This window comes from Solea senegalensis, linkage group LG4 (assembly GCF_019176455.1).
Source record: "Solea senegalensis isolate Sse05_10M linkage group LG4, IFAPA_SoseM_1, whole genome shotgun sequence".
Classification (NCBI taxonomy): Eukaryota; Metazoa; Chordata; class Actinopteri; order Pleuronectiformes; family Soleidae; genus Solea; species Solea senegalensis.
The window spans coordinates 3,702,732-3,728,514 of NC_058024.1; the positions used below are offsets into that span (position 1 = coordinate 3,702,732).

Here is a 25,783-nt window from a genome sequence, read left to right on the forward strand (position 1 = left end):
TTGTGTAGCCGTGGCTGTGATCTGAGCAGGGTGAGGGCTGACAGTGCTGTCCTCCATGTTTTAATAAGCATTGACATATCACACAGAGTTTTTAGCCATGCATCCACAGAGGTAAGCCCTATTTTCATTTTTTATTCACAGATTCTACTCCTGCCACTGTGTGTGATCCATGCCTGAATAATAATACATGTTTGACAGACTGGGGGAGGGGGGAGAGTATATGTCACCCCTCAGAAGTGGAGCTTAGCATGGTACATTACAGTAGCCTGCATCTGGTGACTGTCTGGACATGCACAGCAGGGGGCCTCAGGTCAGGTTAAAGGTCACTGTGCTGTATATTCATAGAATACTGACTGAGAAAACAGACTTTTATCTTAGTTTCCATGTGTGTGGGGGGGAGTTCTGTGGCTTCTTATGGCCTGTGCTGTCAAAATGGCAGGCTTATTATTGAGGGGAAGGAGAAGCAGGGAGCAGCAGAGGAATTCCCGGATGCTAAAGTGTCAGCACAATTAATTTAGGCCTCAAACTGGCATGAGCGCGCGAGAGGACCACAGTATTTAACACACATGACATGGCAATGAACTACAGACTGTTCAACCGCCTAGTTGCCCCATTTTCCTTCACTTCAACCCAATTTCTAGTTCACCTGCCCCCTTTTTCCTGGATAAATAAGATTGTGCTTTTCCCGACCATACACCTGTAAGCTGGTCATCTTCACTGTGTTGATTTCTGCTGCAGTGTCAGCCATGTTAGAGAGCTTCCCCTCTCTGTCCCTCTGCTCCAAGCACACTGGCTATTTGTATGTAAGCGAGGACAGAGGAAGGGAAGAGTTCTGCATGTAAATCTCCTCTGTTTGACGTCAACAATATTAGATTGTATGTGTAGTGATGATTATCTGCAGTCATGAGTCAGGAAATAATATTTAATTCACTAAATGATTGTGTCTGTTTGACAGGTCGTCACTAATTTGGCTTTTTTGTTAGATTTCAGGGTGTGTGTGTTATTTTTCATCGTAAGTGGACGGGAACTTGTCTCCCCCCAGTAATGTGTTTAATCCTGAGGGAATGGTGCAGGGACACTGAACTCTCATGCTTCGTTCTAGTTTGTCCTTTGTCCTTTAAACGACCACCAGATAAGTGTTTTTGCACTACTTATAATTGTGCAGTGGCTCGTTGAAAATTGATATTTGAAGTTCTTTATCCTGACACAAAGTACACGTTCACTCTCCTGCACCAAAGTCCACAGAGAAGATCACAGGGACACAGGAGCGTCCATGTTTCGTCCATGAACGCTCGCTCAGCGCTATGTGTCGGTTCCTCAAATAACCCCAGTTTAAACAAGCCCTTCTGCACCAGCGGTGATAATGAATTCCTTTTTTATTTTAGATTCTCAGTTCCTTAATATGCGGTGATTCAGAAATGACGACGGAGGGATGATGAAAGGGTATTTACTCCCAGTTGTTAATTGTGACTATGAGGCCGTAGGCGCCGAAGCAGACTGTGGCAGGAGGGAGGGGGGAGGGGGGGGGGCTGTGGCGTCCACACAATGTGAGAGGCCTTTGACATTTTCAATCCTGTCTTTGTGTCCACTCTTAGGGTCCAGAATGCATATCAACATGCTGGGGCACATAATAAACCACATGTGGTTCCTTTACAACAGATTTGACTGGTGCCGTGTGTGTATGTGTGTGCGCGCACGGTGGAGAGCGAGGGAGACGGAGAGGGTGAGCGAGAGCGAGAGAGAGAGAGAGAGTCTTCAAAATGGATGCCACACACATACACTGGCTGAGAGCACAGAGAGGAAGGGAAACTGATCCTCTCTTGGAGAAATATTTCGAGCTGCGTCGTACACATCTGATAAAAGGCAGACGGCCTCTGTGTGTGTGTGTGTGTGTCTGTATCATGTTCTCAGGGAGTGAGGCACTTGATGTTCAGAAGATATTTAGCAACCATGAGGAGCAGTTCTCTCTGCATTGCAGCATTGTGGCTGAGGAGAGCGGGGAGAAGAGAGCCTGTGTGGCACACTGAGGCCGAGCACCCAATCAGGCACCTCCGAGTGGTGCTGGAGCCAATCGGCAGTCTGCAGTTGAGGTTAAAGATTGACAATTGTAAGAGAGAGCAGCAGGGAGAGAAGGCCTTCTGGGAAACCTGGATCCATCTTTTCCATCAACCCCCCAACGCCCACAATAATTGAAAAAGATTAAAGAATAGGCTGAAGAACCTATATGTGAGTAAGGAGAAAGGTATGCTGTTCATTTCCTACATTGAAGCATGACTGTGATGGCAGTGGTGGGTGTGAAAAGGGCTGTTACAATGGGCTGAACTAGGCTGCTGTTGCTCTGTGGTTTTTTGATTTAAAAATGTTTGTGACAGCACTGGCAGCTGTGATTTTTTTTTCCCCTCCTCATCTCTATTCATGTCTCCCTCTTTGCTTCTTGTTGCTGTGTTTCCTGACCAGAGCAGAGCAGGATGTTACTGTTAGGGTAGATTGTCTGAGGCTGCCCAGACAGTTTACGTCGACGAGGAGGCCAATAAAGCCACTGTGCACTGTGTCTGCAGGTTTGCTCTTTCCCTCTGACATTTCATCCTTGTTGAGTGATGAAGAAGAGGGCGGATTTGAATCCAAATAGCGTTGTTTTCAGTGGATGAAATGATGCTTTGCTCAGGAGTGAGTGAAGTCAAAAATTGAAGCCCTCTGCACAGTGAGGATGGTACCTCTGCTGTGGCATCAGAGAAAATGAGAAGAATAATAGACGTTGAAGTGATAACCTGTTTGGCAGATTTGGAATAATACAGTTAAAGGTGTTTCCCAGCACATAACAGAAACTGTGGCTGTGGTTGTTCAATCCATGTTGATGTTTTGTGTCTTATATGAAGTCATTTCATAAATCACGAGTGTTTTAAAACAACACAGTCATGTTTTAACATACAACTATTTACTTGTGGGATGCCAGAAGGTTCATCCTTTTTGATGTTATCTGTTTACAGAAGCACATTTTATTTATAATGCCATGATTCAAGCTGCCATTGCTCTGGTCATATTTTGTTTTATACAATACAACAATAAGATGCCTTTATGTTCTTCAAGCGACTGGTGTATGATGATGATGATGGTTTCTGTGATGAAACCATGTATTATGTGCCGTCATTTTTCTTGCAAATATTTATTTGAATACATTTCCGAAAGATATTCAGTGGAAAAATGCAGCAATTTGCCATCAAAATGTAACAATATGAGATTAGTAATAGAAACTTCCCTCACCTAAGCTCTCAGAGTCTATAACACAGCATTTCAATGGATATGTAATAACAATAAAACATTTACAGATGAGATACGATGCCTCAGTTACTAGCAGGGCTTGGTAGAAAAACTGACCTTTCCTGTGTAGAGATGCTGTGGAAGAGCGGGAAATAAGGTCGTCAGGTGCAGTTGTGGTTCTTGTCTGTAAGTGCACATGGACGTCTGTGTGACTGTGAGCTTCAAAGTCATGTAGGTCTACAACTAAATGGACTGTGTTGGCAGTGAGCTCTTTGTTAAGTTGCTAAAATCTGGTTTTCCTGGTGTTTCTGTTTGAGAGAAGCTGGTTCTTGGCACTTGGGACGCACGTTGTGGGATGTGCCTCAAACAAACACAGAACAAAGTCTGTTTAAGTATTCATATAAGTCATTTTAAGATATGTAAAATTCAGATTTTATTTGTATATAGTGGTTAGCACTCTTGCCTTTGCAGCAAGAAGGCCCAGGTTTGAGCCCTGGTTGGAACAAGGGCCTTTCTGCATGGAGTTTGCATGTTCTCCCCGTGTGTGTGTGTGTGTGCGTGTTCCTCTCGGGTTCTCCGGCTTCCTCCCACAGTCCAAAAACATGTAATATGGGGATTAGGTGACTTTTGACACTTGAATGGTTGTTTGTCACGTTGTGGTCCTGTGATGGACTGGTGAAGTGTCCAGGGTGTGACCCCGTCTGTCGCCCTATGTCAGCTGAGATTGGCACTTATACTCGATTGGCCGTGACTCCCATCGAGTATAAAGTGGTAGAAAATGGATGGACGGATTATCTCAAGGCACTTTAAAAACACCTGACAATTATCATGGAGAGACCCCACAGTTCACACAATGATGCAGAACCAGACTGTGCAGTTTTACAGATGAGATATGATGCCTCTGTTTCCACTGTAGTATGATTAGGAGAATATAATAAGGTGAGGTCAATCTTTTTGAGGAACTATAGTCTGAACATTCACACTCTTATTTGCTTACACATATTGCTGCAGGTGTTTCGTGTCTTTTTCAGAAGGATTTTAAATCCCCCTTTATACCATAATAATATGAGACGTCCTCAGCTTTAGGTTATGTTTGACTAGAAATCATCAAGACAGTGATTTTTTTTTCTTGCAATAGTGTGGCAGAGGAAGAAGGAAAAGAAGCGGCAACAAAGGAAATGGAGATCTCAACACGATCCAAAGGTAACATACATGCTGTACACGTTTGTTTTTAGTTTCCATATTTGTGCTCATGAAAAAATGTTTTCATTTTATATGACAGAACTGTGCTAAAGTCTCAGGTCACCACCAGCTTTGTGGTTTATGTCATTGGTATTTGTATTGGAATGATGTGACGGAAAGCTGGTCTTACATGTTAGCAAAGCTGTCGCAAAAGCATGTGTGGAATAAACCTGGTGTAATAGCTTTTAACAGGAACATTAATTAGGGTTCCACTCCAGGTTTAGGTAGGTCACACTAAATACTTGACATTTAAAGGGTATCTAAACCCCCCTCTTTTGAGGCTAACGTTGCACACTGCTGGATGCTAAGAAAAATGCCAAGAAGTGGGTGCAGAACTGAGTGAGGGAGCGTTGAGTAGTGCAGGGGGCGTGGTCTAGTAGTCAAATCTGACCCGGAGTTGCAGATGTGTGAGGTGCTCAGTGAGACGAGCACCGACAGACAACAGCTCGTGTGTTTATAAAAGGGGGAGGAGTCTGGGACAACAAGCCTCGTGCTGGTTGGACAAGAAAGTGACACAAGAGTGGACCAAGAAAGCTAAAGGCAACATTTGAATGCAGTAACTGGTGTTTGACCAGAGAGGCAGTAGATACACTGATCACAACATGTATAATTTCAAAACTTTATACTAAACTGTGACGATTTGCACCTGGATCAACAAGTAACACAACTTTTTTGGGTTTGATATCCTTTTGGATTAAAACTGCTTACATAATTGAGAAATAATGACTTAAACTGAGTTATAAAACAACAACAATCCAATGGTGGACTTAGACGTATGCACAGTAATGTATGTTGTGAGCTTCTATGTTTTTCTAGCTTTTCTTGACTGTGAGGTTACAGGAAAATGTGCTCTTTCTGGATTGTGTAATCTCTGACCTGTGTGCTTAGTTTCAGAAACAGGGTCAGCGGAGCGGACGGCCCAAAAACGAAAGATGCCAAGTCCCTCTCACTCATCCAATGGTCACTCCTCTGCTGAAACTTCTCCCTCTCCAACAAAAAAGAAGAGGAAACCAGGTGCTGTCAGCAGTAGCAAAGACCAGGTAACGGTCATGATTTCATGAGCTGGAAGTCTCAAAGGAGGAGTTTTATTTTGACTGTGTGTGATTCCCCTCTTAATAATGTGCCATACATTTTTAATAGGAGATGCATCAGGACCGCAGACAAGTCAGGTCACACACACTCAGTATCTATGAAGCTAAGCTATAACTTGTACTAAATGAGGCCTGACATTATGTGCTGCTGAAATAGAGTTCATGGTAAATAATTTGTCTCAGTATAATTATACCTTCACATATTGAGCTTTATTGTCATTGCACGTTTAAGCTGTACAACGGATGCAATTCTGCTGGTGCAACATTTGCCATACAAACATAGTACTGTATACTTATAGTAATGAAAACTACCTATAAATTAATAATAATTAACGTTATAATTAAATAAAATTATTTGAATTAATTGAAACAATTGGTATTAGAAAATAAAAAGGCTACAGATTCACCTGCAGCATTTACATACGGCGCTTTTCCACCACCCAGTTCCAGCACAGCACGACTCAGCACGTTTTTTTTTGCTTTTCCATTAGCGATGGTACCTGGTGCCTGGTACTTTCTAAGTACCTGCTCTGACGAGGTTCCAAGTGAGCTGAGCCCATCAGAGCCGACTGTGTCGTCACTGGACGAGTCATGAGCGCGAAGTCCGTCTCCAACATTTAACAAGGAAATGTCTAAAATCGTAAGGTCACACAGAGTCTGGTGTATTTAGCGACAGGGAGTACTGAACTAATCTTTTTAATGAACTGATTCTAATGATTCAGTTACACTGAAAACAACTGCTTTACAAGTCACGAGTCCTTATTTATAAAATAAAGCCACAGCAGTTTCATGTAGCCGTGCTATGATGACTTCTCCCAACATATCAACCTGTGTAGAGCTGAGCCGTGCCGAGCCGTGCTGGAACTGTACAATGGAAACGCACCAATCACAATCACAATCACAATCAGAATACTTTATTGATCCCTAGGGGGGGAAATTCTTGTGTTACAGCTGCTACTATTCAAAGAGCATGAAACAAGGATAGAAATATATAAGAATGATAAAAAGAAAAGGAACATAAACATATGCACAATGTAAAATGTCAATATGTACAATATATACAGTAGAGATGTACATTATATACAGTATTGGATGGATGAGATGGTTGTAATTTGAGTTATTATACATAAGTTGGTTATTGCACAGATCCCAACACGTATGTCAAACGTTAAGAGAGGGAGGAGTTATATATGCAGATCACCCCTGCCATAGGCACTGATGTTCCTCCATACATCATACATGCTGGATTTAGCATGGAGCTTTCATTGATAACAGTCTGGATGGTCTTATTCATCTGACGTTTGACTTGAGCATGTTTGACAGAACATGTTTCCACAGTCTTCCCGTCCATCTCAGATGAGTTTGGGCCCCATTCAGCAATATTTTTTCTCTTTGTGTAATACAGTCTCAGGTTGTTTTTCCAAAGTCCTCCCAGGCCCATGTGGATATGTCCATATGTCACAAAATGGAAGTGGAAGGGTAAACATATAGAGACAATCAGCTCACATTCACACCTATGGTCAATAGATTAAGAATAATTAGATTGTCCAATTAACCTCTGCATGTTTTTTGACTGTGGGAGGAAACCGATGCACATATGAGAACATGCAAACTGTGGAAAGTGGAGATGACCTTTTTGCTGTGAGGCAACATTGCTAGCCATAATTGCACCATGTGGCCCATCTGTTATGAACGTTTGAATGTTTTTCAGTGTGTTACATTACATTACATGTCATTTAGCAGACGCTTTTATCCAAAGCAACTTACAATAAGTGCATTTCAACAATTGTTGTTGTACAGACAGTATGTTTGCAAAATAAAATTAGCTTTGTCAAAACCACAGTATGAAAACCCTGAACATCTTTTCTTTGTCCTTTTATCTGTTAATAAAAGTAATAAAGGATTGAGTCCGATAATTCAAATTATTGGATTATATTAGTAATATTCCTATTAAAATCATTTGAATTATTACATGTGTAGTTTAAACAGGTTTATTATCCAGTTATCCGTGTGCTTGTGTGCATCTGTGCAGCGGCATGACTCACTCCGAGTGAACCAGAGCATGCTGCTGTGACATGAAATAAGATTTGAACTATTTGAGAGAGGAAATGTGTGTTGATCAGTGTTAACATTGTTACTGCACGGTGCCCTGTCTGCATTAGTTGATCGGATTTGTATCATCACACATTCTCTTGTGATACAAAGGTAGAGGTCCTGTATGTCTAACCCTGTTTGAGCTCTGTCAGACCTCTGCCTTTGTTTCATTCTGGATTACTACACACACACACACATTGACTTCCATTCATTTGGACAGCCTAACCAAAGTGTTATCCCTTACCTTAACCATAACTATTTAGTGCCTAACCTTAACCTTAACCTAACCACAATTAAAATCTGAATTTAACCTTAGAAATGAGAAATTTTACTCATTAGTCCCCATGAGGACTAAGGTCAGTGTTTATTTATTTATTTATTTAGTCAGTTCTCCTCGTGTGCGCGTTCTCCCACAGTCCTAAAACATGTAATATGGGGATTAGGTAAATTGGACACTTCACTCACACAAGTGAGAGTGAATGGTTGAATGGTTGTTTGTCTGTCCAGGCTGTGACTCCGCCTCTCGCCCTATGTCAGCTGAGAATGGCACAGCACCCCCGCGACCCTCCTGTGGAGGATAAAGCGGTAGAAGATGGATGGATTTATTTAGTCCTGGTTTATTCTTATAGGGACAGATACAATCACACACAGACAGTTCTGCTGACCGTTGTCCAATGCATGCGCCACTGTGTTTCTAGCAGATGCTAATTTGCAACACTTGTCCCAAGAAAGGCTTTTATGACAGGAAGATGGTGATAAAAGTAAACTAAGTATCAAACATAAAGACATTACGTCCAAGGACTAGACTTGCATGCAGGTTTATTTCTGAATCAACCAAGATTGCAAATGATCAGGTCGCAAAGTTCCTGAGCAAAAGATGTTTTACAGAATGGGATGTTACGGTTTCCACTCGATGCTGCTTGAGTGGATGTGCTGCAGCTCTGTAGTCTCTGGATGTGTTTACAAAGAGGTGGAGGAGCGAGGGCATTTAAGCATTGATGGTGAAAATCAATACAATTATCAAAAGATCTTGTATTTAGTTAAAATATGACAATGATGTGGTACCTTATTTGTTTTCTGTCTAAGACTTTCAAGCCATGATTATAAAGAGCAGACAGTCAGTCCATAGGATAATTGAATTTAGAAATCCCAAAGCACAGACAAACAGAGCAGTTTCTTATCCTTTTAAAACACCTACGGTTATCTTTAACTGTTTGGCAGATCTAGTGTGACCCAGTCTTACACTTGAGTAAAGGAATGATTCTCTTTAACCTGGAGTGGAACCCTCATATTAATGTTAGTTTGACGTTAGTTTGACGTTAGTTTACTGTTAAACCTGTGTTTGTTCTGCTGTTTCATGTTGACAAATATCTGCTGTGAAAAACGATGTATTACACCGGGTTTATTCAACACATGCGAGCATTACATACATGCCAATGACACAAAAACAACAAAGCTGCTGGTGCCTTGACACTTTTGCACAATTCTTTAAATCTTTTTTGATTGAACTGATTAACTGAAAAACTTTTGAAAGATACATAGTTAACTCTTTGAAGTTAGATGAAGTTGCAGGTATCTATAAATGCATAGAAATGTGCTTGAAAGTGTCATTTTTGTCACGGTATGTTTAAAGGAACCTTATTAAAGCTAAGAAGCCATGACAGAGCAATACATTTAGTTTCAGTCCAGAGTCTGCGTCAGTGTGTGTGTCCAAAACACAGCACAGTATCATGGTAAAAAAATGCTGGCTTTATCCGTTGCCAGTATTTTTGTCGAACAGAGTTTTTCGATAAAAGACAGATTAAAGACCCACTGAGAAATCATTCCTTCATTCTCACTCATGTGTTTTCACACTCCCACACCGTCTTCGTCAGTGTTGGTGTATACTGCATGTCTGCTTGGCTATTCCAGTCTCTGGCCTGATGCTGATCCTCCCAAACTTTGTGTTTCTTTTGCCTGCATTTCAGTCAGAACTAAGACATGGTCCCTTTTACTATGTGAAGCAGCCAGCACTCACCACAGACCCTGTTGATGTTGTACCGCAGGACGGAAGGAATGACTTCTACTGCTGGCTGTGCCACCGCGAGGGTCAGGTGCTCTGCTGTGAGCTCTGCCCGAGGGTGTACCACGCCAAGTGCCTCAAACTACCAGCCGAGCCCGAGGGCGACTGGTTCTGTCCGGAGTGTGAGGTATACTCTTCCAGGAATGTGCATAGTGCCTGCGTGTTAGGAACATACTTCAGAGCCCGGGGTCAGAAACTGTCTCATTAAAGGTCCAATATGCAATACTTGCAGGTAAGCAAGGCAGCTTTATTTGTACTGTATAGCATGTTTCATACACAGGGACAATTGAAACACACAATTTTACACAAGTATTATATAGCTACAGAAAAATAGAGAAAATGAAAACTAGATTAGACTGAAAGTTAAATTAGAGCATAACATATGATATGATAAAAACAATTTCAAATTCAAAAATTCAAATTCAAAATGCTTTAAAGAGCTCAGTCATATATGAGAAAAGAAACGTTTTCACCTATTGATCACAGTTGAGCTGGTAAATCAGACCAAATATAAAGTGATTGTGGCTCGAGGTAGAGACAGTGGACTGTGGACTGGTCAAGCATCCAAAACAATGTGACAGTGCAAAAGAGAGGTGAAGAAGACGAGTGTCAGGGCTGATCTATAGAAACAAGTAAAGCTAAAGATACTTGTGGCTATAGAGTTGTGCTGTCCTGCTGAAATGGAGCAGACAGATTAAGAGATTCACTGCAGCCATCAGCTGTTTCTGCATGAGCCCTCCAACTGATCCTGAAGGAGAATCATATTCACACATTTAAACAATATGAATCACTCTGCTCTTTTGTAGGGAATTAACATACATTTAACTTTGAGACTATGCCAGGGCATCATCATGAGCGAGTAGAGGGATTATTTTTCCAGATTATTTTCTGCATTGATTCATTTCAATTCATTTTAGAATATGACGGGCAGTGTCAAAATGTGTTTGTCTCACAACCCCATTTAAACACAGGGTCTAGCATTTTTATACTATTTTGTGCTATACTATACTTTACGTTTTGTTTCCTTATATCTCCCGAGGCAGAATGTTGCATATTGGACCTTTAATCTCGGATCTACACAGCGAAACACGTTAACATTACATTCATTCTGTGCAACAAAGGGATGTAAACAATCTGTTCAACCACTTTTCCCTCTTGATGTCTTTTAGAAAATAACTGTTGCCGAGTGCATAGAGACTCAGAGCAAAGCCATGATGATGCTAACTATAGACCAGCTGTCTTACCTTCTAAAGTTTGCCCTTCAGAAGATGAAACAACCAGGTGTAAGTATTCTGGGCCCTCTGCCTCTCTAGGAAATCCATACCACCAAACTGAGTCTCCAGTATTGTTCAGTTAGCTTTATGGCAGATGGGTTACTCTCTTCATTTCCACTTAAATTCTGTCTTAACTAATCATATATTCTGAGTTGTTGCTTGATTTTTTTATTTTTTTTTTAGATTGCTTATCACAAACATACATGCTTTTTCTGATCATTGTATTCCCATCAGTTGTGCTAGATGCTCTGATTTGCATCCTAAAGGATAAAACTAGGGATGCACCGATACAGATACCAGTGTCAGGTATTGGGTCCGATGCTGCTCTCGTGTCCTTGTATTTTTATTTGTACTGTAACTGCCCTGATACTGCTGCACCCGATACCACCTTACATATCTTCAAGTGAGCTGAGCAGGTGAGCGGCAATAAGTGTCGCAATGTCAGCAGTCTGTAAATACTCTTAAGATAAGTAATGAGGACAAAAGTAGAGCAGACTGTAACCTGCGCTCTGCTGGACTTTCAAGAAGAGGAGGAGGAGAGAAGTAGCTCCTTCAACACAAGTCATTTGATAAAAAAAAAACAAAACAACCAACAAAGGATTTGACACTAAATATTAAGTATAAATTATTTAAATCTAATTCAACTCCTATACTTTTGCTCACCTAAGACTGTGGTGTTCCATTACACCTTATCTCATTGTAAATACCTAGAAATAAAAGCTCAAATGTTTTACAGCAAACATAAAGGAATTGTCCTCACTCTTCAAACACCTTTGAAGGAAACTGTTAATGTTTAAAGAGCGGCAATAGTATCTAATATTATATTTTTGCTGTAATGTATTATTAAGTACTCAAATCTAAGTGAGTGTATTTGGAAAAAAGTGGTATCGGTGCATCCTTAGCTAAAACATCTGTCCGGCTTACATAATCTATGACTGACTTGCATGTGCAAACGATGTCTAATAACAGCTAACAATCACAGTGGATGTGCTATTATGGTCCTGTCATGGCTGGAAACCATGAAAGTAAACATGCCAGCTGGTGGTGAGGATACAGCTACCCCCTCTCACTCTCTTTCAGGATCATCCCCGCTTGTCATCTCGCTCCCCCCATGCAGCTTCCACGCAGAGAAAGACTTTTAATTGGGTAATCTATTACAACACTAACAAGAGCCTGTCATGATTTTCTCCTCCATTGTTTTTTCCCCCTCCTTTTGTTTTAAGCAGCTCTTAGTGTTTTCAGTAGTAGCATAGCGGTAGCATGTGGATGTACCGTAGAGGGGGAAAGTTGTGTTGTTGTTGTTGTTTTTGCCATCACTCTTTTTGTAACATATATATTTCTGCTCAATTTTGTAGACTGAACCCTTCCAGAAACCTGTCTCTCTGGAACAGCATCCAGATTATGCAGAGTACATTTTCCATGCGATGGATCTTTGCACACTTGAGAAGGTAAAAAAAACAAAAAAAAACAACAGGATGTCACATATTTACTGAATATGAGCGACGTCAGCCACTTTCAGACATGAACTCCAGGTAATAATCTAATCTCTGCAACAACCATTAGGGAGAAGCAACATGCATCCATTTTTCAATACTAAATCTTTTACATGAGTCCATTTTTGTGCTCTTTACAAAGTAAACAACAGAAAAGAAACTGGATACTAACAGTGCCATCTTTAATATATTTCACTGCCCTTCATCATCCCTATACCGTCTTCTTAGACTGCACTACATTTTTACTCTTGATTTCCTCACTCAATGCGTTCCACAGAATCACCCCGTAAACTGATATGCACACGTGTTCACGAGTGGTGCCAGAACAGTCACAAGTCTGCATTTCTCTGCAAATTTCCTTGCATTCTTTTAGAATGACAATAAAGAATCTTGATCTTGAATACGTGGCAAATGACGTAGCCAGTGCACTGGAGGACGAGGGTCAAACCAGACTCATGCTGAGGTTTCATGCTTTTTAAGCCTTTCACACAAGGATTTCTACATTTCATAAGTCATCAGCCAAGACTGTCCTGTGGTTTGTTTCCCCACATGTTATCCAGTGTTAAGCAGATTTCAGATACTGGTCACTTTTAATAGACAAAGTCCTCATCTTGGATTTGGGCATCAAGACCTGCAGTGTAAATGCAGCATCAGAGGCGGCTGCATAATCTACAGAGAATCTCCAGATTTTGGTCCATGTCTGAACGCAGCTGAAGGGAAATATATGAAAAATATGATCAGATGAACAGATGTCTTTTCTTTCCTGTTTTGTAGAATATCAAAAAGAAAATGTATGGCTGCACCGAGGCCTTCCTGGCTGATGCAAAATGGATTTTGCACAACTGTATAATATATAACGGAGGTATGTTGCATATTCTGTGTATTATATTATTAGATTAGATTAGATTAGATCAGACTTCCACCAAGGCTGCTCAGTTCCTATATTCACCAAAATCTAATAATTTCTTTCTTGAGCTATAACCTACATCTTCAGAAGGTTTATAGCTCAAGACAGATGAGAAATGGGCTACTGGAACAACACATAGTTGGACAAGGGCGGAAAAAATTGAACTGTTGGAATGCTACTATATGAGCAACCCCAGAGAGAAGGGCTACATGCAGCGAATTACTTCGAAACCCACGATCAAGGTAAACACGAAACAGCTGAGATCGATGAGATACAACAACAATGCTACGGCAAGGGGGCGCCAGGATGACAGGTCAGCGGGGGGATGCCACCATCACCCCCACATCAGTGATTGGGTACCAAGCCCCAACAAATACCAACAGTCTCAATACAATCCCCAACAAATATCGAAGCTCCCTTGTAAAGTACCTTCACAAGCACCTGCTAGTGGATGTGAATGCTGCACTAACAACAATCCATATGGGAGACCAATAAGCTGATACACAGTACAGCAACAGTAATTCTAGAAATGCTTGGATACAAGATGGGCTCAAACCATAACAGACAGCATCCACCATGGAGAATACGGTTGTTAGAGGCCAAGATAAGGGCAACACTGAGAGAAGTTAGCCAGCTAGCAGAGCTACAGAAAGACAACATGGTGAATAAAGGGAAGTAAACCAAGCTCTCCATACCTGAAGCACTCGAAACTGCCAAACACAGACTAACAGCATTGGCCACCCGGTTGAAGAGATACACCAAGGAGGCAGAGGCCAGGAGAATAAACAAGCTGTTCTTGATATGATCCATGCCTACTGGCTGAAGAAACTAACGGCACTCCATGAACACCTAGCAGCACAGATGAACCAGCTGCTAAGTGATGGGTCCCACCTAGAGTGGCCGACCCAGGGCAGGACGGTCCTAATCTTGAAGGACCCTCAGAAGGGACCCATCCCATCCAACTACTGGCCAATAACCTGTCTCTCCACAACATGGAAGGCTCTGTCAGGCATCATTGCCGCTAAGATGAGTAAACACGTAGCTCAATACATGAGCGAGGCTCAGAAGGGAATTGGTAGAAACACCAGAGGAGCCAAGCACCAGCTGCTGGTCGATAGAACAGTCACCCGAGACCGTAAGAGCAGACAGACCAACCTGTGCACTGCCTGGATTGACTACAAGAAAGCTTACGACTCAATGCCCCTCATGTGGATACTGGAATGTCTGGAACTGTATAAGATCAACAGGAACCTAAGGGCCTTCATCCAGAACTCGATGGGAATGTGGAAGTGGAGCAACAATTAGCCACCTGCTCTCCATGGACAACATCAAGTTGTATGCCAGGAATGAGCAAGAAATCGACTCACTGATCCACACCACCAGGATCTACAGCAACTACATAGGGATGTCATTCGGATTGGACAAGTGTAGCCGGATGGTCTCAAAGAGAGGCAAGATGATCAGAACTGAAGGGGTTGACCTACCAGAGGGCAACATAGGCGATATCCAAGACAGCTACAAGTACCTTAGTATCCCACAGGCCAATGGAAACCATGAGGAAGCCGCAAGGAAGTCAACCACAACCAAATACCTCCAGAGAGTAAGTCAGCTGAATGGAACAAGATCCAAGCCATCAACATGTACGCACATGTACGCACCCAGCAGGGTGTCCTTTGTGACCCAGCGGGGTATCAGATACCCCGCTGGGTCACAAAGGATGAACTATCAAGATTTAAAGAAAGTTCTACTGTTGAAAGTTGTAAATGTACATTTAAAATGAGCCTGCATTTACTTGATTAAGTTAGATATTTCTTCTTAAAATTAGAATGTTTTTCTAGTGCAAAACCTTTTCTTTTTAGACAAAAAATAGACAGTTTTCCAGAAACAATGCTTTTTTAACATTGTAGAACATACATTTTTGCAGTGTAATAAGTATACAGTGTGTTTTCACTGGTAACATATATTATGGCAGGACTCGCTCAGGTCAGTTAACAGTGGTGTTGAATTTTCACAGTCTAGTCTGTATAAAGAGAATAACTCTGTGTTATGTCTCTATTCCAGGCAATCACAAACTCACAGCTACGGCTAAGGTTATTGTCAAAATCTGTGAACATGAGGTAAGTATGTTGTCTGTATGAGCAATATTTTATAAATGAACAATTATTGTAATTAAGCCAAAATTGATTTGCAGTTTTCTGATTTCTTCTTTCCAGATGAACGAGATTGAAGTTTGTCCTGAGTGTTATCTGTCTGCTTGCCAGAAGAGAGACAACTGGTTTTGTGAGCCTTGCGTAAGCTAGTAAAGCAACTTGACTTTATGTCTTACACTTTTAGATCAGTGGAATACATTTGCTCAGTGTCAGTGTGTTACTGTATGTCTGCAGAGTAACCCTCACCCTCTTGTGTGGGCCAAACTGAAAGGATTTCCATTCTGGCCCGCTAAAGCTCTGCGAGACAAAGATGGACAGGTGGATGCTCGTTTCTTCGGTCAACATGACAGGTGTCAGCACTTTATGTTTCAGTTATATGCATATTCTTTAGAACATTTGGAGTTCTCTGTGTAACACTGAACTTGTGGTGTGGATGTTGTATCCTCAGGGCATGGGTTCCCTTGAACAACTGCTACCTTATGTCAAAAGAGATTCCATTCTCTGTGAAGAAGACCAAAAGCATCTTCAACAGTGCCATGCAAGAGATGGAGGTCTATGTGGAGAACATGAGGAAGAAGTATGGCGTGTTTAACTACGCCCCCTTCAGGACACCCTACACCCCCGACAACAACTTCCAGATGCTGCTGGGTTCCTCCAACCCCTCGTCCACTCCAGTCAAACCTGAGAAACAGGAGAAAATCAAGCTGAGCTTTGATATGACAGCTTCACCCAAGATTCCTGTGGCAAGGACCATGTTGCCTGGGACTGGGGTTGGAGTGGGAGGTGGAACTGTTAGTTGTCGGCTTCCTCTGAGTGACATGCCTCGCTCCCCCATGAGCAGTAACTCCTCTGCCCACACTGGGTCAGATGGAGAGCAGGAGACAGCGGACAAGGCACAGGCAAAAACCCCCAACAGTCAGCACAGTGCAGGAGAAGAGTCCATGGACTGTACAGGTATTCAACCATACGCATTCTCGTATAATTATAAGCACATTATGTCAAATAGAAGACTTATTTTAACTGTAAATATCTCTGAATAGCATCACCTGTCCATTCTCACCTTGGTCCTGCAGGCAGTTCATTGGACAGCCCCAAACCATTCCATGCTCAAGCTCCAACCATCCCCAAGAAGGAGAAGACACCACAGACTGGAAGCATTCTGAACCTCAATTTAGGTGAATCTTTATATCTCTGACAAGTATGTGATATGCCTTATCTATCCATCCACGTATATATGTAATATATGTACTGTATATGTATTCTCTCCCCTGAAGAACTCCTTGAGTGTTTGACTTTTTATTTTTTTTCAATTTATGTATAAAACGATGTTGTTCTTGTGTTCCAGATAGGAGCAAAGCCGAAATGGACCTAAAAGAGCTTAGTGAAACAGTTCAGCAGAAACAAGGAACCACGCCAGTCCTCACATCTCCAAAAAGACAGATTAAGAGCCGTTTTCAGCTGAATTTGGACAAAACCATTGAAAGTTGCAAAGCACAGCTGGGTAGACAATTCAATGTATTTTCTCCAGTTAGTGTTCAGCAGTATCGATGTCTTCTTTGAAAGTCCAAAGATATTTATTATATTCATTATATTGAACGAAACCTTTGGCCATGCGTCCGTTATGATATCCTGCCTCTTCCTTTGCTTTGCAGGTATAGATGAGATCTCTGTGGATGTGTACAAAGGTGTGGAACAAAGTGACTCCGATGAGTCTGATAAATCCGACTCGAGTGACAGCGAGTATGCCAGTGATGACGAGCAAAAGACCAAGGATGGCCAGGACGCAGCCTCCAAGGAGGACACCCCCAAAAGTAAAGTCAAAGAGCAGACTTCCTCAAGTCAAGATAAGGAGGGTAAAACTGACACACTTGTGGCATCCAAGTGTGACGACACTATGACAACAACAACATCAGATGCTCCGGCTCAAGAGAAAATAAGCATGGACTCAGAAAAAGAGAGTCCAGAGAAGACCAAAGCACTTCAAACATTACCTCATCCTGAGGAGAAGACGCAGATGAGAGAAGAGTCAATGCAGCCTGTGCCCGTGGATGATTCCGACTCAGAGAGGGAGCTGGTTATTGACCTAGGAGAGGAACAAGGACGCAAAGACAGGAAGAGGAGCAGGAAAGACACCACCACTGTGAAAGAGGCACCTGCAGGTAAACCCGAGTTCTCTGCTGCTGAACCCATGAGAAATATTTAAACACTATGAGCAATGGTGCTGGGGTACAACTGAGCAAGGTACCCACTCCCCATTGCTCAGTGATAATTGGACACTTTTAACTGACTTCAGCCAGGGGGGAGGGGCTTTACAAACAGAACTGTAAATAATGTAGGTACTTTTGTCACTTTTTGTCCTTGTTCTTCTTGTAGGCAAAGCCCTGACCCCATCTCAAAACAGTGCTGCACTCTCCATACCCTCTACTGTTTCCACGCAGTCCCCAATGGCCATTTCTGTCACCATGGTCCCCTTCACAGCTCCCTCTCCTGCAACCATAAGCCTTGCAGCCATGTCCAGTGCCACAGCTTCTCCCCCTTCTTCCTCCTCCTCCTCCTCTTCAGCCTCCACCACCCCAGCGTTGAAGAAACAGCGTCCTCTGCTGCCGAGGGAGACTGTGCCAGTGGTGCAGAGAGCTGTGGTGTGGAATCCCACTGCCAAGTTTCAGACATCCTCACAAAAGTGGCACATGCAGAAGGTGCAACAACAAAACCAACAACTTGTGGCAACCACCCAAAGCCAGGTGACATCACCCAGGCAAAGCCAGGGACAAGTGCTGACCCAGACACAGGCTGGGAACGCCTCAACAGCCGTGTCCTCATCTTCAGCACAAAGCACACGCTATCAGACCAGACAGGCTGCCAAAGGTGGATAACATGGTTGTAGTCTGACAGGCACACAGATGTTTGAGATATACTCAAACATCTGTTATAAACGTCAACTCCACAACAGTAATTTTATGTGTGAATTCTGCCCTGATGATGATGAAGATAATTATTCTTGTATTCTAGCTGTTCAACAAAAAGACACTCTCAGCACAAACACATCTGCTGTCACCCTGGTATCCAGTAGTCCAGCTTCTGTTGCCATGGTGGCAGCATCAAGTCTGAGCACAGCTGCTTCATCATCACCAGTGGCGACAGACCAGTATATCCCCACCGTCTCTGCAGATGTGGCTGCAGACATTGCCAAGTACACAAATAAGGTTAGTATACTTGTTGGTCTTTAGGACCGACAGGTCCTAAAAGGTCTGAAATACATTCAAAAACACTGGGCTGTTTAAAAATACAGTGCTGTATGGTTAAAGTACAGAAATATTAAAGCTACAGTGGGCAGGATAGCCAGAGAAACTGGTGTGTAGGTGGTTGTATGAGATACTGACACAAAGCAGTGGTCAATGTCTCTATTTAGCACTTTTCTAGTGTTGATGACCACTCAGTATATTTTACACTACAGTTTTTCCATTTACTCATTCACACACATTCATATCATGCATTTATCTGCAGTGATTTTCTATCAAACATATGTCATATCAAATTACACACAGTGTTGGCTGTCATCAGCATGTAGACTAGAGGAGCTGGGGATTTATGGTAAATGGTCTGTATTTATATTTCTAGACGTTCTAGTCTTGATGACCAATCAGAGCTGCTTTAAACTACAGTTTTGCCATTCACCCATTCACACCTATTCACTCACAAATTCATACAAGTCAAGTCAAGTCATGTTTTATTGATATAGCCCATTTGATACACAGAACGGTAGCCCAATATGCTTCACATAATCATAACAATCACATATTAAAATATCAAAAATATCATGTCATAAGAGATCAAATCAATTAAAATAGTTAAAATGATTTGAATAAAAATGAAAGCATGGGAATTCACAGGGAACATAGTACACAGAAATGACAAAAGCAAAATAAATAATTACAAAACAAATGAATAAAAGCAAAAAACAGCACGGATAAAAACATGAAAGCTAATAGACCATGGGTGCAACATATGTTATATGTGTCATTCTTGAGTTGAAATCATCTAGCAAGTTATCAGCAGTCTGTGGGACTGGACTTGTGGACTCTAAGAGTGCCTGCTCAAAAAGCACACAAGTTTTGTCATTTATAGCTCTCTTTCTGATCATCATGGAGTTATTCTGGCGGTAGGGTGTTCTGTTGTATTCTTCTATCAAAGAAGATACAACAGTGATCAGATAAGGCTAAATCCACAACAAATGTAGAACCTTTTGTGATGACAAGATCGAATGTGTGGCCCTGGGAGTGAGTGGGACCCTGTATGTGTTGTGTCAGATTGAAGGTGTCTAGCTACTGTCATTTCTAACAGTGACTTGCACAGGATACATTTGCATCCATGGCTTTTTCCGATTTCTCAAATGGAACATGGTGAACTCAGGGGTGATGTCACTCCCAGTTCCGACATCTGATGTAAATTGAACTCAGCATTAACATCGACCTTCTGATTGGAAGATGACCCACTCCACCCACAGCACTAATTGAGTTGTGTGCACCCCCCCGTGCTAAAATCTGTCCTGTCGTGTGTCCTGCCGTCAGTATAACCTCATACAACCACACATAAAAAACCTGAAGATATAGTTGATATTGATGCTGACATGTGATTTACTGTGTTAATCGTTTGACTCTCTTTTAGACATTTACTTAATATTATTAATGAATCAATAATGCCAAAAATATGATGCTTAATATCGTACCTCAGAGAGAAATCAGAATATTATTTCCCAAACACATTTTACTACCACACTGAAAAAAATCCAAGAAAACAAAATGTTGGTTGATATAAATCTTTTGTATTGAAATTACATTATGGTCTTTTTCTAGATAATGGATGCGATCAAAGGTACAATGACTGAAATCTACAATGACCTTTCTAAGAGCACTTCAGGAAACACAATAGCAGAGGTAGGAATGAACTCTTGACCCTTCAGACACTGATTATAAATGAGCTCAGAAGAATTGCTCTGCATGTGAGACACATGACGAACCCACAGTGTTTGCATGCTTCCCCTACAGATAAGACGATTGCGAATTGAAATAGAAAAACTACAGTGGCTGCATCAACAAGAGTTGTCCGAGATGAAGCACAATCTCGGTGAGACTAGAAGAAATCCAAAAGGTCCATATATGTAAAACTGTCTTAGCAGCGCCAACAGAGTGGTGATTTCTTGTGTTTGCTTGTTTCAATGTAGAGCTGACAATGGCAGAGATGAGGCAGAGTCTGGAGCAGGAGAGAGAGAGGTTGGTCACTGAGGTGAAGAAACAGATGGAGCTGGAGAAGCAACAAGCAGTGGATGAGACAAAGAAGAAACAGTGGTGTGCAAGCTGCAGGAAAGAAGCCATCTTCTACTGTTGCTGGAACACCAGCTATTGTGATTACCCCTGTCAGCAAGCTCACTGGCCTGAACACATGAAGTCCTGCACTCAGTCAGGTAACAGCCTGTGCTCTACTCTCAAATAGGACTGGGCCATTATGGCACAATATTATCACAATATTATTTTTGATATACTTTGCTATCGCTAAATCAAATCAATATTTCTTTACGGCTGGGCCTTATGGCTTATAAATAATATCTGGATATTCTTAGGCTATATCCTGTTATTTCTTATATATGTGCATATAAAGCTGCTCACAGGTTGTTGCTTTGGGCTCATGAAAGGTTTTCTGTTGAGATGTTTGTGCTTCTCAAAGGACAGTTACAATACTCTGTAAATTCACTCGCTTAAAATGCAGTTATTACCATTCATTTCAGATAAGGCCAGGTTTATTTCTTTGGCTTAATGTCAAATGAAGGATATTTACGTGTGTTTGAAACAATTCAATTGACTATAAATATGGTGAAATTTTGCTACAACAAATAATTAGGCTTAATAATAATTATTTCTCTCTCTCTCTCTACACATATACATATATAATATTTAATATGTATTTAACATAATAAATGTGATGATTATTGAAGCCTTGAAAAACAGGAAGAGTTATCAAAGATCATGATATGATGATATCCAAAATCTAAGGCCATATCTTGTCGTCTCATGTCAATGTCATGTTTATTTTTACTCTGTCTGATCATCTCCATTCCTTTGCCTGTCTGTATAATCACCACTACTTACATTAATATTGACATTTTCATAGATGTAATGCATTTGCACGTCTTTGTTCTGTTCGTAGCCACAGCTCCACAGCAGGAACCTGAGGCTGAGTCGACATCAGACCTGCCAAACAAAGGGTTAGGGCAGACTAACAGTGGCCCAAACCCTCTCAGAGACATGCCCGTCTCTGCACCTTCAGATAAAGACTGCGACTTGGAAAAATGTGATGACAGTGTCTCTGTCACTTTGTCATAACCCACTTCACCATACTTGAAAATGTAAATGCATACGTTTTGGGGGGGTTTTCACTACACGGATATGTTCAAGTACATCGTTCTGTTCAAGTGGTTGTTAAAGGAGTAATCTAAAGTATTTTTATTTATACATTTGTCTGCCTTTCAGGGCTCACACACTGACCCCACCTCTATGATCTTTGAAAAAAAAAATGTAGAAACAGGACTAGCGGCAGAGTCAGTAGAGGGGGCAGTTTAAAATATACACTGCATATGAATGCACTTTGTTGCAGACTACAGACAGCTGTCAGTATCTATCAGAGCATGCTTGAGTGTCACCAAACATACACACAGTGTAAAGGACAACGATATAACCATTTAAAACTGCAAAAATGTAACCTTTGTTTAAGGACCACTTCAGTTTTAGAGTAGAGGACTGTTGACAGAAATGTCTGTACCTTTAAGTTTGTGTTCTATAATAATTTATTTGTTATTCTAATGTTGCCTGCTGTATATTGCAAAGAAAAATATAAAAAATATTTAAATGAGCTGTTTTTTAATGAATATCCTGCACTCTGATTAGCTTTAAAGCAGTCTGTTAGCAAAGGATTATAGGATTGACTGTGTCCTGGTGCGGTTTCTTGAGAAAAATCAACTAAGTTTTTTTTTATCTTGATACATCAGCTATTTGTTGCAGCAACAATAATAAAGAGTTGAAGCCGTGACTTCCGGTTATGGCGCGCCGCTGACAAGTCAAAGTGAACTTGGCTCTGCACTAACTTTCTGAAAAATACTTGCAATATCGAGTAATGGCTCGAATATAGTATAAATTTCATTAAAACAACCTGTAGAGTACTATGCCTTTAAGAAACGCTAAACATCCAAGTCGTCGGCGCAAAAGAGCACCGCCAGCACGGATGCTAACATAGCCACGAGCAGTGGTAGCAACGCTGCTAATGAAGAAGTGGCAGCAGACGTCGGTGCCGACGAACGGCGAAAGAATGGGTGCAATTCACGCACTGAAAGGAGACATCGCTAAACAATCAACTGACGTGATGGAGGCTATTAAAGATATTAAAGGAGAGCTGCCGTCTCACTCCAGGAGAATAGGGAGAGGCGGAGGAAGACGCAGCAGCCCTCGCACAAAACGTTGAGCAGCTGGAGGAAAAAGTGGCACCGTTAACTAGCAAAATCCAAAACCAAGAAGACCGAGCAAGAGAGAGAGAGGTTGGTCACTGAGGTGAAGAAACAGATGGAGCTGGAGAAGCAACAAGCAGTGGATGAGACAAAGAAGAAGCAGTGGTGTGCAAGCTGCAGGAAAGAAGCCATCTTCTACTGTTGCTGGAACACCAGCTATTGGACCCCTGTCAGCAAGCTCACTGGCCTGAACACATGAAGTCCTGCACTCAGGTAACAGCCTGTGCTCTACTCTCAATTAGGACTGGGCCATTATGGCACAGTATTATCACAATATTCTTATAATATACTTATGGCTTCTAAATGATATCTGGATAGTCTTAGGCTATATCCTGTTATTTCTTATATATGTGCATATAAAGCTGCTCACAGGTTGTTTCTTTGGGCTCATGAAAAGTTTTCTGTTTAGATGTTTGTGCTTCTCAAAGGACATGAGAAGCACATCATTTCAGACAAGACCAGGTTCATTTCTTTGGCTTGAATGTCAAATGAAGGATATTTACGTGTGTTTGAAACCATTCAATTGACTATAAAAATGATGACATTTTGCTACAACACAAATAATGAGGCTGAATATTTTTTCTCTCTCTAAATATAATATTTAATATTTTGTGTATTTTACAATTGTATCTAACATAATAAATATGATTATTATTGAAGCCTTGAAAAACAGGAGAAGTTATCACAGATCATGATATGATGATATCCAAAATCTAAGGCCATATCTTGTCGTCTCAGATATAATGCCCATGTATTGCCCAGCTCTAGCTTCACCATGCTGTTGATGAACAGTATTGACAGTCTTGAATTTTCTTTTTACTCTGTCTGAACATCTCCATCCCTTTGCCTGTCTGTATAACCACCACTACTGACATTAATATTGACATTTTCATAGATGTAATGCATTTGCACATCTTTGTTCTGTTCGTAGCCACAGCTCCACAGCAGGAACCTGAGGCTGAGTGGACATCAGACCTGCCAAACAAAGGGTTAGGGCAGACTAACAGTGGCCCAAACCCTCACAGAGACATGCCCGTCTCTGCACCTTCAGATGAAGACTGCGACTTGGAAAAATGTGCTGACAGTGTCTCAGTCACTTACACATGCAGCCAGTAATGGGCCTGGGTGGATCAGACCCATTACCAAAGACCCAAAGAAACTATCAGATACAAAAATCAAATGTTAGAAAGGGATAAATATAAACCTGATTTATTAACTTGAACCATTGTTAACCATTGAAACGAGTGGTCGGACACCTGGGGAATGCAATTGGTGTTGCTTTGGGTCACAGACACGCGAGTAGTTGGTTTTTCAGTGTTAATGACACAACGTTGCTTAACGTTACTTAAAAAGAGTTGAGGAAGAAGATACAGAGCCAACCCTGGCGCCTCCATCCAACGAGCTGACCCAGCCCAGTTCAGACACATTAACTCAGAAGAAAGTGTCCAGCAGCCCCCGGCAAATTGCTCCATGCTGTCGGTGTCCTCTCCCGGTCAGGCTGACGTGGGTTTACCCGCCGATTTATCTGCAATTGATGAACCACCATCTAAGCAGCTGCGTGTGCATTTGCTGTTCTTCATGAGCTGTTTAATGGCACTGAAGCTGCACTGGCTGTAATGAATGCACACATGATATCACACATGTCCTGTATCCCTTGTGCATTTATTGCAGCCATTGCGGACAGCTCGTGAATATCAGCTGCTTTCGTGTTATTTGTGAGTTGTCCATGGTTCTGAAGCTGCAATGACGCATCTGTTGTATCTCAAGAACAGCGTGTCAGTTCAAACATTATCTGCTCTTTAAGTTTAGGTTTATTGTTGTGTAATAAAATGATTCAGTTCTGTGCACAGTAGAGCCGATGTGCTGCTGGTTCTGCCGGCTTAAAGATTGTGTGACAGCTTTGTTGTTCGTTTGTACTTAAATTTTTACTTTTTCTGTGACAAGATGGTCTGCCCACTTTTGCCCTTTGGCCCGCCCAAATAAATATTTCTGCCTACATCGCTGCTATAATCTCATTTTGTCTAAGCATTAAGCAGTAGTGTTGTTCGGGTACGAACAGAACTGAATCACTTACTGAATTCGTTCCTCTCACAGTTAAGGCCGAGCTGAGCTCTGTTGTGAGACAGTGGGCTGCAGGGGCGATTCTAGAGTCTGTTGGGGCCCCATGCAAAAATTCCCAGGGGGCCCTTCCGACCAGTGTTCATCACCACTATGTTATAAATAATCTGACACGGTTTACAACACTTCTGCAGGGTCTTCCGATGTGGTCAAACCAGTTGTAGTAGCAGGTGATGCAGCATGATGAGGGGTAGGAGTTTCTGTCCTGCTGGAGATGGATGTTTCTGAAACTGATGTGACAAAAACAAACAAAAAAAACAGTATATATTTTTACAGTGCATAGTATATGTTGTAAAATGTATTGATTCATTAAACTCACAGTCAGCGCTATCATCACTTGGTGTGGGTGCTCGATGTGCCTGTGGTGTCTTCCTGTTCATGACCACAACAGTAGAAGGTTGAGTGGCCACTATTCCGCTGGAAGTGGATGCTGCTGGAACTGATATGACACAAAAACAAAACAGTGTATATTGTCATAAAGAATCTTTACAGGGCATGGTATATGTTATCAATGAAAGTGGAATATTGGACTTACGATTTTT

General features: G+C 41.6%; 1 protein-coding gene across 7 annotated transcripts; it reads left to right on the forward strand.

The window, feature by feature from the left end:
• zmynd8 (zinc finger, MYND-type containing 8) lies at nucleotides 1-25,571 on the forward strand. Of its 7 annotated transcripts, none has more exons than XM_044023815.1 (22): nucleotides 1-111; nucleotides 4,397-4,461; nucleotides 5,389-5,540; nucleotides 9,653-9,874; nucleotides 10,917-11,030; nucleotides 12,102-12,167; nucleotides 12,377-12,469; nucleotides 13,289-13,376; nucleotides 15,483-15,538; nucleotides 15,635-15,712; nucleotides 15,806-15,921; nucleotides 16,020-16,525; nucleotides 16,612-16,746; nucleotides 16,917-17,072; nucleotides 17,224-17,730; nucleotides 17,945-18,436; nucleotides 18,581-18,774; nucleotides 20,425-20,505; nucleotides 20,617-20,695; nucleotides 20,793-20,845; nucleotides 23,158-23,336; nucleotides 24,055-25,571. In XM_044023815.1, exons 1-21 carry the CDS (start codon nucleotides 98-100, stop codon nucleotides 23,320-23,322), a joined length of 3,432 nt encoding a protein of 1,143 aa, XP_043879750.1. In that variant the 5' UTR covers nucleotides 1-97; the 3' UTR covers nucleotides 23,323-23,336; nucleotides 24,055-25,571. The 7 variants fall into 7 exon arrangements, with proteins under 7 accessions (XP_043879750.1, XP_043879751.1, XP_043879745.1 ...); XM_044023816.1 differs by having other exon boundaries at nucleotides 20,793-20,841; nucleotides 23,154-23,336; XM_044023810.1 differs by lacking the exons at nucleotides 23,158-23,336; nucleotides 24,055-25,571 and adding an exon at nucleotides 21,773-22,474 and having other exon boundaries at nucleotides 20,793-21,032.
• Nucleotides 25,572-25,783: the final 212 nt, after the last annotated feature.